The 15100-nt window shown below is 41.0% G+C and overlaps 1 protein-coding gene across 1 annotated transcript; it reads left to right on the top strand.

Annotated features, from left to right (window-relative positions):
- Nucleotides 1–1252: 1252 nt before the first annotated feature.
- NQR (NADPH:quinone oxidoreductase) lies at nucleotides 1253–2788 on the top strand. The gene is made up of 3 exons (XM_087332707.1): nucleotides 1253–1475; nucleotides 1756–1944; nucleotides 2280–2788. The coding sequence occupies exons 1-3, from the start codon at nucleotides 1292–1294 to the stop codon at nucleotides 2579–2581; spliced, it is 675 nt and encodes a 224-aa protein (XP_087188833.1). The 5' UTR covers nucleotides 1253–1291; the 3' UTR covers nucleotides 2582–2788.
- The last annotated feature ends 12312 nt before the right edge of the window (nucleotides 2789–15100 follow it).

Here is a 15100-nt window from a genome sequence, read left to right on the forward strand (position 1 = left end):
GTGTTTCCCTTGTTTATTTAGCATAATTTCCTTAAATTGAAGAACCCTTACCATGAATGCCCATAGCTCAGGAGTTGAGGTCGATATGGAAACCCATAAAGTTTACTACAATTTTACTATATTTGTATCTTTAAACAAATAATTATTTAAAAGGGATGCATGAATTAATCAAATATGGAAGGAAAAAATAGTTCGGGATATTGACTAGTTTCACAAATGTGGTTACTATCAATGACAAAGGTTAGTCACATGAGATGGAAGGCCAAGCAGTGCATTAGTTGAAGTCTAGGTTGGAAGTAATTTAGGATGTGTTTGCCTTTAAAACATCTGACATAGCATGGCACTCTCAAGAGGTTGTTTAAGATGCGTCCCCGTTTTTGAAATGGTTGGTCCAACAAGCACCAGCTAACTTTTGATCCAACACAGTGCATTAGTTGAAGTCTAGGTTGGAAGTAATTTAGGATGTGTTCGCCTTTAAAACATCTGACATAGCATGGCACTCTCAAGAGGTTGTTTAAGATGCGTCCCCGTTTTTGAAATGGTTGGTCCAACAGGCACCAGCTAACTTTCGATCCAACACAGTGCATTAGTTGAAGTCTAGGTTGGAAGTAATTTAGGATGTGTTCACCTTTAAAACATCTGACATAGCATGGCACTCTCAGAGAGGTTGTTTAAGATGCGTCCCCGTTTTTGAAATGGTTGGTCCAACAGGCACCAGCTAACTTTCGATCCAACACATACTTCCCAAAGCCTCGAGTACCATCCTTGTTTTTGTTCTTGTGACCAATGAGATGCCCTCGTATCAATATTTTGAAGAATTGACAACACTGCCTAGGAGGTTCAATTGCTAGAATTGGTTTTCTTTCCTGTTGATGGATGGAATGCCGTCATATACAAAATAAGACAGAGCCCGATTGTTTGTTATTAAAGACACTGGGACCCAACCAAGGAGGTATCATCAATGATCATGTGTGTAATGTGAACATATAGTGGGGGCAGAACCGATGGTGCTCTATGAGAGTCATGTCATGACTCATACCCACCACCCAAATGTTTGTTGGTATGTATGTATGGCATGAATAGTCTTTGTTGGTATGTATGTATGGCATGAATAATGTATGTCGGTGTGTAAGCCATGACATAGGGAAATACATCATCGGAAGAAGAAGCATAAAAATGTCATCTCTCTCAGACTCTCTCTCTTTCCCTTTATTGAACAATTTTAAATAAAACACACGCTATAAATACATGTACCCACCCCTCTGTGTTTTCCGTATATATATGAATTGCCATGGCAGCAAGCTCTCTGTTCTACCTTCCTGCTAAATCATTACTCAAACTTGCCACCCAACCTTCCATAAGATCCATGTCCACCACAACCTCCTCCCATGAAATTTCGCAGCCCATCATCAAGGTGGCTGCCATCGCAGGATCCATCCGTCGTGCTTCCACTAACCAAGGCTTGATCCGAGCAGGTAACGTTAACCCTAATTCGTGACCTGGTTTTTGTTTAATCCTTGTTATAACAAGCAAGACCTAGAATTAGAGAAATTCCCCATGGAGAAGTGGGCATATTTCCCACATCGGAAATTACTTTTGTATCTAAGGGTAAAGTGGGCGAATTTGCCACATGAGGAACATGCATACCAGGGAGTGGGCTTATTTCCCACTTCGGAAACATGCATAGGAGGGGGGAAATGGCCAAATTTCCAAATTTGGAACATGTCTAAATGATACTTCTCTTAATGAATTCAGCTATCGAGATCTCCAAGGACATCCCAGGTTTGGAGATCGAACAACTTCACATTGATCCATTGCCATTCATAAACACGGATCTTGAGGTCAATGGACGATTCCCTGAGGCCGTCGAGACATTCCGTGCCAAAGTACTCGAGGCAGATAGTATTCTCTTTGCATCTCCGGAATACAATTACTCCATCTCAGGTGATTAAAAATCTAATGGGGATAGGAGAAAATGCCATGCCCAAAAACTTGTTGGATAATTGCCCAGAATGCCCGTCAATTTTCAAAAAGGTCAAGAGTACACCTCTATAGCACACCATAGCACACCATTCAAAATACTAGTCTAAGAGATGGGTATTCTGGTAAAAAAAGAGAGAGCTGACTTATATAGGTGTACATTTTGGGTGGTTCTCCTTTCAAAAGTAATCCATCATTTCTCCGGTTTTCACTGAGGAAATGGCTGGTACTTTTATGCCCCTTTAAATACCATGATAGATTTGTTGTCTACCACTAAAATGTGATCCAACAATGTTTAGGTGTGTTGAAAAACGCTATCGATTGGGCTTCTAGGAGTCCTAATTGTTGGGCGGATAAGCCGGCAGCAATAATGAGCGCGGGAGGTGGAATGGGAGGAGGAAGAAGCCAATACCATTTGAGGCAAAGTGGTGTTTTCCTTGACCTTCACTTCTTGAACAAACCCGAACTTTTCGTTAGGTCATTCGAACCTCCGACGAAGTTTGATTCCGATGGGAATCTAGTGCATGAAGATACCCGAGAAAGAATCAAAGCGCTGTTGTTAGCTTTAAGAGCTTGGACTCTTCGGCTTCGCTCCCAATGAATAGAGCAAACCCTTAGCCTTTCGTTGCCATTATACTTGGATTGCAGATCATAATAACACTTTTTGTTTGTTTCATTTGAATGTTTCTTTCTTGATGATGTATTCAATTTCTATAAAGACCAAAATAAATGCAGGGAGCATTTGTAATTTTTGTAGACCCTCCATTGCTTTGTAGCAACCATGCCATGATTGATATGGCTTTGATGTGTATTGAGTATTGGTTAGTGCTCCTTTGCTTGTGAGGGTGAAGGCTTGGTATCCCTTATTATTGATTATAATTTTATTGGTTTATGTGGATTTGGATTCAATTCGTGGCCAAATGGGTTTTGTGGGAGCACATAGCATTTTGTACCATCTCATTAAAGTTTGTATGTTCATGGAAGTAAGCAAAGGCTTCTGTTGTTACTCTATGGATTGACTGACGTACAAGTATTTGGCATGGTCCCAACTCCCACTAGAATATCCTTAAGCTCTAGAACATATTTGAAAATGTATGGAAGACCAACTAGTTCTCCTTGGATACAAAAGCAAAGTAGTCAATGGTTAAGTACACATGGTGGACAGAATGTCAAAAACCTTCCCGATTGACATTCTGATGCCTCGTTTCACACACTTTTCTGACAATGTAATGGCATTCCTACATAACTTTGAAGAACAAAAAAGTTGAAAGGGGCTTCAAGGCATCATGTATATGCTTTATTTTTCTTAATCTCAAGGCATCATGTATATGCAAATTTTCTACATATATTCAATAAGAATCATACATGATTGTGGTGTTACGTACATTTTGGGGTAATGCATATGTTGTCCTAATCCAGCTTATGTAGGGTGAGCGAACAACCATGTATGATGATTCCTAAGTGATGGTTACATCTTGAGGTTTCTTCATAAGATTGGATATTTGATGAGTGGAATATAATGATTGTAATTTGTAAATGGCAAAGCTTTAGGCAAGTAAAATCATTCTAAACATCCCATTCACAAAAAGATAGTGGACCGCATAAACTAAATTAGGAATGATGGTTGTTGGCCACATACTATTGTATAACAATAAATGTCAAAGAAACACCTTATGCAAAGAACCCTTTGGTCAACCTTGTGTCATTACGGAATGAAGACACGTCGAATGTAGTTGTGAAGGGATTCACATGCACCTTTTTAATACTTTTAATCATCTTCTTAATAAATATATAAAGCATGCTAATAAATATTAATAGATAAAAAGCTCATAACTCTTTTGTCAACCTCGTGTCACTACGGAATGAAGACATGTCCAATGTAGTGAAGTTGATGAAGAGAGTCACATGCACCTTTTAAATACTTTTAATCATCTTCTTAATAAATATAAAAAGCATGGTAATAAATATTAATAGATAAAAAGTTCATGACCCTTTTGTCAACCTCATGTCACTACAAAATGAAGACATGATGTAGTAAAGTTGATTAAGAGAGTCAGTGACATGCACCTTTTACCTTTTAAATACTTTTAAATTTTAATCATCTTCTTAATAAATATGTATACAAAGCATGCAAATAAATATTAATAGATAAAAAGTTTAGTTCGATGTAACACTACATTGTTAATATCTTTGTTCTAAAAGTATAACCCATTACAATATAATTCAAGCAAAAAATTTGGGTTGCAATTTCTCATCATGGAGTACCGTTTGTTGGCTACAATTATGTATATGCATGTGGCTTTAAAATTAGTATGTTGTTCTATTAATAAGTCTTCATATGAACGACCAAAGATGGCTGATACATATCATCAGAAATTTGTGTGGTTTACCAAATACTATTCGGTCAAATCATTCCAAGCAATAACCATGGCATCAATACAAAGGCTAAATCATTTACATACAATCACACAAGCACACACATCTACGGGTTATTTAGATGCAAGCATTGTATTCAATCAATGATTTATGGGTTGCTTTGGCTTGACATGTTAAATGACTTCCTTTCCAATAGTCAACAATTGGCGAAAGGCAAAACTTCATTCTGACTGGTCAATTCTATTTTAGTATTGAGAGTTATTTGGGTGCAAACACTTGTTATCAAAGCTCTCATAAAAAATTGTCCTTTTTCTCCAAAAAAAACTCCCATTAGTTATAAAATTTTACAAATGAGAGTGTTATATACAAATCCCTGTAGGGACGTGATAGTTCCATCTTGCATGGATGCCCACTGACTCAACAAAAGGGAGAGGACGACCATTGTTAGATGAAGGCTACTTGTTGTCTTTCAACTCCATCGGATCCACCCGTGGGGACATCATATTGACTCTTTAGAGTGGCTAGCTTTGCAGCAACCGACTCACTTGCAATTTTAGTAGCTAGAATGTGGTGACCCAATCTAGTCGTGAATTGGAAGAAAGGGATGGCTTTGCTTCCTTGACCCGCATAAGGATTGCGCCACATCCATTGCAAAGGGTCCCAACCGAGCTTACATAGCCATGTGTTTTCATGAGTACATATGTGTCATTCTAGTTGTACTTTGATCGGATCGGGATCTACAATCCATTTATGACTAGTATATGTTGTTGGGAGACAGGTCCCTCCAGATGGGAAGGGAGAAGAACAGTGCCGATGAACAAACTCGGCCGAGCCGGATGAGGAGTACCCGGCTACGGAGAGCCGGATGGTGTAGACCCGGTATGAACCGGATGAGGAGTACCCGGCTACGGAGAGTCGGATGGTGCAGACCCGGTATGAACCGGATGAGGAGTACCCGGCTACGGAGAACCGGATGAAGAGACATATTCGTAAATATGTTTTCTGATAGTCCACCGAGGCTATATTTGTAAATAGCCGAAAAGTCATATTAGTATAAATATGACTTAGGGCAAACTAGTAGTGTGTGTTGTCATTCTTGTTTGAAGAAGGATAGAGAGAGCGCATAACTGTGTACACAGAGTGAGAGAGAGAAAGAGGTCGTTGCCTCTGTTGCAACCGCCGCCTGTGGCGAAGATCCGTGAGCACGAGGTCGTTGCCTCAGTGAACTCACTGTTGTACATTCTTACATAGTGACAGTTTGCAGCCTGTGGGCTGCCGTGGTTTTTCCCCTAGTTTGGGGTTTTCCACGTAAACCTCCTGTGTATTTTCTTCTTCTTTGTGTCGCGTTTTATTTCCAGTTTTCTGTGTATCATTCTAAGCTCGGTTGTGGCCGAGCATTGCGCATAAGGAGCGTTGTGTTCTCGTCATATGTGAGTACTCGAATTGCCATATTCAATGTTGGTGTCTCATTGTCTTGCAATTCATGGCCTTCAATCCTGTCTAGTGTTTCCCTACCTCTTGGGATCAAAGTGCCCACCTCCCCGTAGCCTATCCAGTTCTCCATTGTCATCAATTGATTAGCGGCTTCCCTAAGTAATAGAGTGTTAATAATTTCAAATCTCATAGTACATCCGCCCCTAATTCCATGTAGTATGTTGGCTTGATCTTGTATTTGCAATGACATAAACTATCTCCAACTATCGTGACTTGTGCGCATGAGAGAAAAAGAAAGTAGAAAGAAATGAATCTAGAATGTAGAGCGAGAGGGAAAGAAAGAAAACAGGATTTAATGGAAATGAATTTATATAATAAGAGAATGAGAGTAACAAAAGGTAGGCTAAGGGGCTAAAGACTGGCATTGAATCGAATGAGTTCTTATGAATGAGTAAACACTTATTTATAGGTTCTTATGGAGTATTCTAGAATGTTCTAGAGTATTTTACATATTTATGATATTTAAGATAATCATAGAATATTCTAGAATGTTCTAGAATACACTAAATTTGTTCTAATAATTAATAATATAGTTATTATAATTATACATCGTATATGTTATTATAATGGTCAAAGGTTTGACATATATACAAAGGGGTTGTGAGTTCGAACCCTTGTAAGTCAAACTGTATGTCTTCATGACACTATCCCCCTTTTTCGACAAGGAGTTCCACGAGTCGTACTAAGACAAGACTGTGGACTGGGCTTATGGAGATACTGATTGTGAAAATCAGCAACTAGAGTGTAGGCATTAGCAAGATTCTCAGTAGGCTCCCATGTTCGATCATTAGGTGTATAACCTAACCAGTCAAGTAAATAATATAGTTTGTTGCGGATGATCTTGGAATTGCGAATGGCAGCAACTTCATATTCAGGGCCATCGAAAACTTTGACTCGAGGTGGGGGAGATGTAACAGGCCCGGAGTAGAGCTTGTTGTGTAGGGCTCCAAAAGTGAAACATGGAAGACCGAGTGAAGATGCATATGAGGAGGAAGGTCAAGTCGAAATGCCACATCATTGATCTTACCAAAGATCACATATGGGCCAAAATGTTGATAATCCAATTCGCAGCAAGGTCTGGTGGTTTTAATGCAACCTTATAAGAGTCATACTCGTTCTGACACTTGAAATGTGTTTGATGAATCATGTTGATGATGGTTGGAAATCTTCTTTTGAGTGTTTTGAGGATCACATAAATGGTGCGAAAGTATATCCTGAATTTCTTCAAGGCAGGTGTCATGAACATCGACTTGAATTTTAGCCTTAGGTTCTTGTATATATATATTTCTCCTAGATAAACTTTAGATTTTAAACCTTTGTATAAAGAGTGGTATATAAGACTGAGTACGTAAGCCTGAGTATGTAAGACTTGGCATGCAAGAACTACTATGCTTGATATTATAGTATGTAGGACTTGGCATGAGCATGCTTATCATGCTTCACTACATGTATAAAACAGGTTGATCTCCCTTGTTAACATCAAGGAAATCAACACCAGTCATGGAATAGATATTCTTACTCATTGTCATCAACTTCCCCATCTCTTTATCTTCCAATTGTTCATCCGTGATAGATTGATTTCCTTCCTTCTTTTTCTTCTTTCTCAATACACTATCATGTTAGAATCATATAGTAACCTTGAGCAAATTTTGGCAGTCTTGCAACAACTCCAACATGATAATGCCAACTTGCGAAACTCTGTCCAAGAACTTCAGGCAGCCACAATGATCATACCTCACTCGATTATTGACCCTTCTACGACAGAACCCAATGTTAGCTTGCCAAATAAATTCGATGGAACAAGGTCACGGTTAAGATGCTTCATCAACCAGATCCGCCTTATTATTCACCTTCAGCCCCAACGCTATTCTGATGACTTTCAACGAGTCGGGTTCATCGACACATTGTTGACAGGACAAGCCCAAGCTTGGTTTACCCCTTTGGTGGAGACCTCTTCACCCCTCTTGATCGACTTCCAAGCATTTCTTACTGAATTCGAAGCAAATTTCAGGGAGACTGACAAACGACGAGCTGCACTCAACAAATTATATGCATTACAACTAGGAGAACGTGTGTCATAAATCTATGCATCTGAATTTTGTCAGCTCGCGTGCAATGTCAAATGGGATGGACAAGCCCTCATCGATCAATTCCGTCGAGGGTTACGAGGTGAGATAAAAAATCTTTTGCTTAACTTTCTTGAGCCCACATCTTTGAATGAGGCTATTTCCTAGGCTATGCACTGTGATAACCGTCTCTTTGAGTTCCGGCAAGAGGAACATCCTCACCGGATCCATCCATCTTGGCCAACCGCTACATGAAGTCACCTATTCCCATGTCATCCTCCACTTCATCTTCAACTCCTATCATAGATTCTAGCTTCCCAATGGAGATCGATTGAGTTCGCTACTGACCATTGACGAACGTGCAACGACAACATCGACGGGCCAACAATTTATGTCTCTATTGTGGCGGCCATGACCATTTGATCCACTCTTGCCCAAAAAAGGGACCCCGTCAAACACCACATTGTGTGGATGGGGTTGACATTTTCTATCAACAGGAAAACTCCAATGTCCAGTTGCAGTAGGGACTGTGCATCTGGACCACAAGAGTCGACAATTGTGTCAAGGGCCCAATCAACCGACTGCCTCGACAACAAACTTCACGCTTCCGATCACTCTCCAGTTTGACTCTACCACTTTGAAGACAAAAATTTTGTTGGATTCTGGGGCTACGTCGTGCTTTATTGATATCATGTTTGCACGGACTCACAACATTCTAAGCAATAAAATAACTGTCCCGATTCCAATTGAAGTGATCAACGGTCGAATGCTCTCTTCTGGTGCAATCACAGATACAACAATTCCCTTGAGTCTCCACATAGGAGGCTACCAGGAAGAAATCATTTTTCACCTCATCACATCACCTCGACATCCTATCATCTTGGGGTTATCATGGCTCAAGACTCACAATCCAATCGTGGATTGGCGATCTCGCTCCATCAACTTCACCTCGAATTCTCGCCCACAAGTGATTGCTTCCACTCTTCTTCGAGCCAATGCTCCGCCATTTGGATGCCTGCTCCGGCAAGGACCACATCAACGGTTGCTCCGATTCCCATTTCTACTCCGGTGAGGACCGTGTCAACGGTTGCTCTCATTCATGTTTTGGAGGCAACTCCCATTTCTGCTCCGGTGACAACCAAGTTAGCGGTCACTCCCATTTCCTCTTCCGCGAGAACCGTGTCAACGGTTACTCCAATAGAAACAACATTGATAGTTATTCCCGCTTCAGCCTCGGAAACAATTTCCTCTCTTGCTTGGGTAAGTGATACAGTGTTGATTGCATCCATTTCTAATTCTAAGGACATGGCGGTCATGTCCACTCCAGACATTGCCCTATGTACTAGCTCTTTTCCATCAAAATACAATGACTTCTTTGATGTATTTGAGAAGAAAAATGCTGACCGTCTGCCTGAACATCGCCCATATGATTGTCCAATTGACTTGAAAGATGATGCTTATCCTCCTTTTGGCCCTATCTATGGGTTATTTGAACCCGAACTCAAGGCCCTCAAAATATACATTGAAGAGAATCTCACAAAGGGATTCATTTGCCACTCAAAAAGAAAGAAAGATGGAACGTTACGTTTATGTATCGACTATCTCGGGCTCAATCGAGTCACTGTTCGAAACCGCTATCCACTACCTCTAATCCCCGAACTCCTTGACCAACTTTGGGCTGGGTGTATATTCTCCAAAATCGATCTCAGAGGCGCCTACAACTTGGTGCGTATCAAGCTTGGAGATGAGTGGAAAACGACATTTCGAACCAAGTACGGACATTTTGAATACACAGTAATGCCATTTGGTCTCACAAACGCTCCTGCAGTTTTTCAACATATGATGAATGATATCTTCTGAGAATATTTGGACCAATTTGTGGTCATCTATCTCGATGACATACTTATCTTCTCACAGGACTACATAGAGCACACCAAGCACGTCCGACTTATCCCGTCCAAACTTCGGGAACATGGACTTTATGCAAAACCTGAGAAGTGTGAGTTTGATTGAGCCTCAATTGAATTCGTCGGGTATGTTATTTCATCTAATGGTCTCACTATGGACAAGAAGAAAGTCGCAGCGGTTCAAGAGTGGGAAGTCTCCACCAGGGTCAAGGAAGTGCAATCGTTTTTGGGTTTTGCCAACTTCTATCATCGATTCATTCAAGGATTCTCTATAGTGGCGCAACCCCTTATATCACTCACTCAAAAGGATTCTCCTTTTTGCTGGACTCCTACAACGGAACTGGCATTCGCGACACTAAAGAAAACTTTTACCTCGGTTCCAGTACTTCTAAACCTAGATTTGACCAAATCATTTACTATCGAAACTAATGCCTCTGACTTCGCCATCGTAGTCATTCTCTCTCAATCAGATAACAATGGGATCCTTCATCCTGTTGCATTTTATTCTCGGAAGTTCACAACCCTTGAGATCAACTACCTAGTTTACGACAAAGAACTCTCCGCCATTATTGCCGCCTTTGAAGAATGGCTTCCTTACTTGGCGGGCGCCCAACACCGTGTCCAAGTGGTGACCGATCACAAGAACCTTGTCTACTTCACCACTACTCGCATTTTGAACTAGAGGCAAGCACGATGGTCGACCTTCATGGCTGATTACGACTTTGAAATTGTTTTTCATCCTGGTGCCCAACATGGTAAAGCTGATGTCCTATCTCGGCGTTCGGAATTCGAAATCTGGCCAGGAGATGCAATCTACAATCAACAATTACGTTGTCTCCTACAACCACATGAAATGCAACTCTTTGCAGCTTATATGGGCGCAGAGGAATCATTACTCAATGCAATAGCGATAGATACTGCCAACGACAAATTTGCAAAAGAGATTAAGGAGAATTGAGTCAACAACTCAACCATAAGGGAGGTATGAAATATCCATGAACAATTTATGTTTCGGGATGGTTTTCTTTTCTGGATGAACTTAATGCATGTCCTAGATGGTCCTTTTGATATCCGTATCGTGAAGGAGTGCCATGATGATGTCCTCGCTGGACATTTTGGTCTTGCAAAAACTTTGGAGTTAATCTCTAGAAGTTATTGGTGGCCACAACCTTGGAAACTTGTCAAAAAATTTGTGAAAACATGTGATACATGTGATACATGTGCCTGTGCCAAAGTAGTACATCATTGTCCCTACGGTCTACTTCAACCTCTGCCAATTCCAATAGGCCATGGGCCTCCTGTTAATCGGTCGACAATTGCTATTTTGCCGACACAGTATAAGACGAACGTTCGAGTCGAATGTTCTATCAAGAAGTTGTGGTTAGACGGATAGATACGATTTAGCTGTAAACTTATCAGTGATAACAGATACCGAGATCGTGACTTATGTAATATAGCTTAAATAGAAATAATAGATGACAAGAAGTAATTCGTACACAGATATTTCCTAACAACTTTCTATTACTAAATACAACGATAGCTTTTTACAATGCCTTCGGTTCCTTTTATAGGTAACCCAAAGGTCTTTTCTCATCAAGAAATCCTATTGTTTATACTTAACAAGAATTACAAAATTCCATAACTAACTATGTCCTATTCGGCTATTTGCTGAGTCATCGATCCGAACTGCCAATCCGACTCCAACTCCGACTCCGAACATCTTTCCTATACCGACACATTCATACTTGTCCAGGTAACACTTGGCACACCCGTGGGCCAGGACGTAGTCCGGCGAACCCACAAAACCCCTTTACTCTTGCTGCTCTGAGGAAAGATCTTCCTCCATCTCCAAATCGTCTTCTGCGTCGTCCTGTAAAATGTCGAATAATGAGGGTTCGCCTCTTCTTCTTCCTCAGCTTCTTCCTCAACTTCTTCCTCAGCTTCAGTATCCTCCCCGTTGTTGTTTTCCTGTCGGGTTTCTTTCGTCGATGGGCTTGGCTCCGCTTCTGTTCCTGCTTCCGGTGCCCCGACTCCAGGTGTTTTGGTAATTCTTTCGGCTTCGATATTGTCTAACTCGACAGATGTCTCAATATCATGCTTGTCGAATTCCTGCATGATTCTGTTGATTTCTTCTTTAAAGTAAGCCGCCATATCTTATAGGTTCTTAGCAATATCTTCCTGAACTGTGGTCATTGCTTCTTCCGACATCTTGAGGAAGCCCTTGCCCTACACCTTTCTATTTTCTTTGTCGGCTCTTAATAGCTGAAGCTTTGTAGCTTGTGCCGACCATGTTTGCCAACCCTTCTACAACGATTCATTGACCAATTTTAGGGTGTTAATTCGGTGATGTCTAATGATCTCTTGAACCCTGTCTTGGGCGATTCTAGCCTCAAACTGTGTTGTTGCCAATGTTTTCCGTAAATCAATGATTACCGCATTGGTCTGTCCTTCTACCTGCATCAGCTTAGCTTGGGCCACTAAGAGGTCAAGTCGTCGTTTTTCGGAGACTGTTTGAATTTCTGCACATCAGTTTTCTAGCTTCGCTTTTTCTTCATTCTAGTTGTTCTGTTGTCGAATAATTTTTTCGTTGATTCCGTCTATCAGTTTGTCTTTATCCGCCAACTGTGTTGCAAAACAAGTCTCTTGGCTCTTGACATATTCTTCTAGTTCCTCAACCTGTTGTCGTGTATTCTCTTGCTATTGGGCTAATTGTTGGCGTAAATCTTGTATTACATGATCTTTTTCCCCTAAACATCTGTCGGCCGTTGTTTTTGCCGACTGTAATTGAATCTCTATTTCCCTGAACCGGTCCTCAGTCTTTCCCGCCTTAATTTCCGCCTCCCTTCGTGCTTGTTCGGCTTGGTACAACGTCTTTTGTAACTCTGAATCCGTCTCCAAAGGTTGCCTTTGTGGTTCTGGCTGGACTAATTGTTCTCTCGCATTTTCTAGAGCCCCTTGTTCTTCTTGCAGTTTATTCTTCAATTGCTAATTTTCTGCCTGCATTTGTTTGTACTGTGCATTAAGCACCTCTGCAACTGCTGTAGCCTGTTTGTATAATTCGGCCATATCCCTGGCTGCTCTGCTAGCCTTTTCATATTCACGGTGTACTTCTACTAGTGCCTCGTGTAATGGTGGTATTTGAATGGCTTCACCTCTATTTTTAGCATTTCGTTGTCGACCAATTCTATCCACTTCCGCTTGCTCATTTGGTTCGATAACTCCACATAATGACCTCGGGATCATTATTTGATCTTTGTGCTCTTGGGACACTTCTTGCAGTCTTTTAGCTAACCATTCTACTAGTTCGTATGATGTTTCGAACTGCAGAATGGCAGCTAGTTCATGTGCTGCGACCGGAATGTCAAAAAAACCAAGTGCCTCTTATACGATTGTCGTTGATTCCTGCCCTTTTTGAACTCGTGACATGTCATCTGAATTGACATGAGGTATTTGCGTGCTTTGGGCGGTTTGGTCGTTAATTCTCTTTTTCTTCTGCACAGGTTGTTCTTCCTCCGGTCTAGAGTATCTTTGAGACCGTTGTTTCACCCTTCGTTGTTTCGGCAATTGCTACTCCATGCCAACTTGTTGCGATTGCTGTTGCTGTGATGATTGCTCTTCTGTCGTCCCTCGTTGTTGCATTTTCTACGGTTGAGACTCCGGCGGTGGAGTAAGTGATTGCTGGTTAGGTTCGGATTGTGGTATCGACTGTTGAGACTGCGTCGACTGTTGTTGTTCTGATTCTTGTTGGTGCCTTGGTTCCGGTTGGTCAAACTCGGTTTGAGTGGTATCGTCTTGCGTTGATTCTTCTTCCCTCCACTCTTCCCTTTGGACTTGTCGTCGGGCTCGGGATGACTGTACCTGAGGTGGCCGACGCACCTCTGATCGATTTTCCGTCTTTGCCGTCGGAAATAATACCGATAACCAACGAGCAAAAATTGGCTTCATTGGTTTCCCTCTCCGAACTCCGTTTAGTTGCCCCCAATCGAAAGCTTTGCCTTTATAAGCGGCGATAATAAATCTGGTCCTCTTTTTGGGCATACAATAAAATCTGGGACTAACAAACCCTACTTCTAATAAAAAATTTGCAACTTCAGGGAAAAACACATCCCTACCTTCTTGTGTCTGATACGCTTTAGCAGAGGGCGAATATTCACCAAAATAGGACCGCAAAACATCCTCTATGACTTTGTTGACAGCATCGAACCCGCCTCTTGGCATCTCCAACACGGCCCGTACCTTCTTATTCCTGATTGTTGAGACATCGTTTTCTGCCAACAGAGCTTCTGTGTTCGGGTGCGGCTCTGTTTCTACGACTTTCAAAAATCCCTGTAACTTATTGCGAACGAGCCAGCGACGCAAGTTGTCAGATACGACAATCGGCACGTTGTTGTCGTCGATGAACAAATCTTCACTCAGTGAGGGCTGTGAGAATTGATGTGGGCTATGGCGAGAAAAATCAGAAAACCTATTAGCTCGAATGCGTTTCTGCTTGTGTGGTGACACAGTCATTATAGAAATAGGTTTTAAGAGATGACTCTTTTGCATGATGCCTAGGGAATAAAAGTACTATTAATGTTATGATGACTAGGCGTACTAGTGGAGTGATGGCTAGAAATAATAATAAAGACTAATAGAAATACACCTCCACCTCTTTTACTTATAGTCTTTTGAAATTACTCCAAGAATCTCTTCGTGAAAGTTAGTTATGATTCTGCAAGAAAATCTTCCATAGTTAGTTTTTTTTTTCTTTTCAATTTTATTTTATTTTTAATATTGTTTTTATTTTTATTTTTATTTATTTATTTAATCTTTTTTTTACTTTTCTTCTGGTTCATCCTTGAATGGGTTTTTTGGCATATGCCCACGATATGGTTTAAGCCGGAAACCATTGACCCATTTAGGTAAAATATCACTTGATAGGGTTCCGAGTTGATACATACCATTTTTACAATTCACGATCCAAACTAGTCCTGTCCATCTATACCGAAGTTTTCTTGGCATCGCCCCTATCTTAGTTTGGAAAACCAGTACCGGTTTTCCGATTCCGAATTGTGATTCGGTTTTCCGTCGGTGTCGATTTACAAATGCCTTGGTTTGCCTTTGTTTGTGCTCTAAAGCTGTCATCGCTTGTAGTTGGTCTTCTTCTAACAGTAATAAAGATTCCTTCCAAATTTGCTCCGACTGCAGTTCATTTAATTTTTCCGTTTCTTGTATTCGAAGTGTCCGAATCTGGAATTCGATTGGCATCATTGCTTCCAATCCAAAAGCCATTTGGAA

The sequence above is a fragment of the Azolla caroliniana genome, unplaced genomic scaffold, assembly GCF_043228905.1.
Source record: "Azolla caroliniana isolate FFs.n. ecotype wild unplaced genomic scaffold, voAzoCaro1.0.p SCAF_16, whole genome shotgun sequence".
Classification (NCBI taxonomy): Eukaryota; Viridiplantae; Streptophyta; class Polypodiopsida; order Salviniales; family Salviniaceae; genus Azolla; species Azolla caroliniana.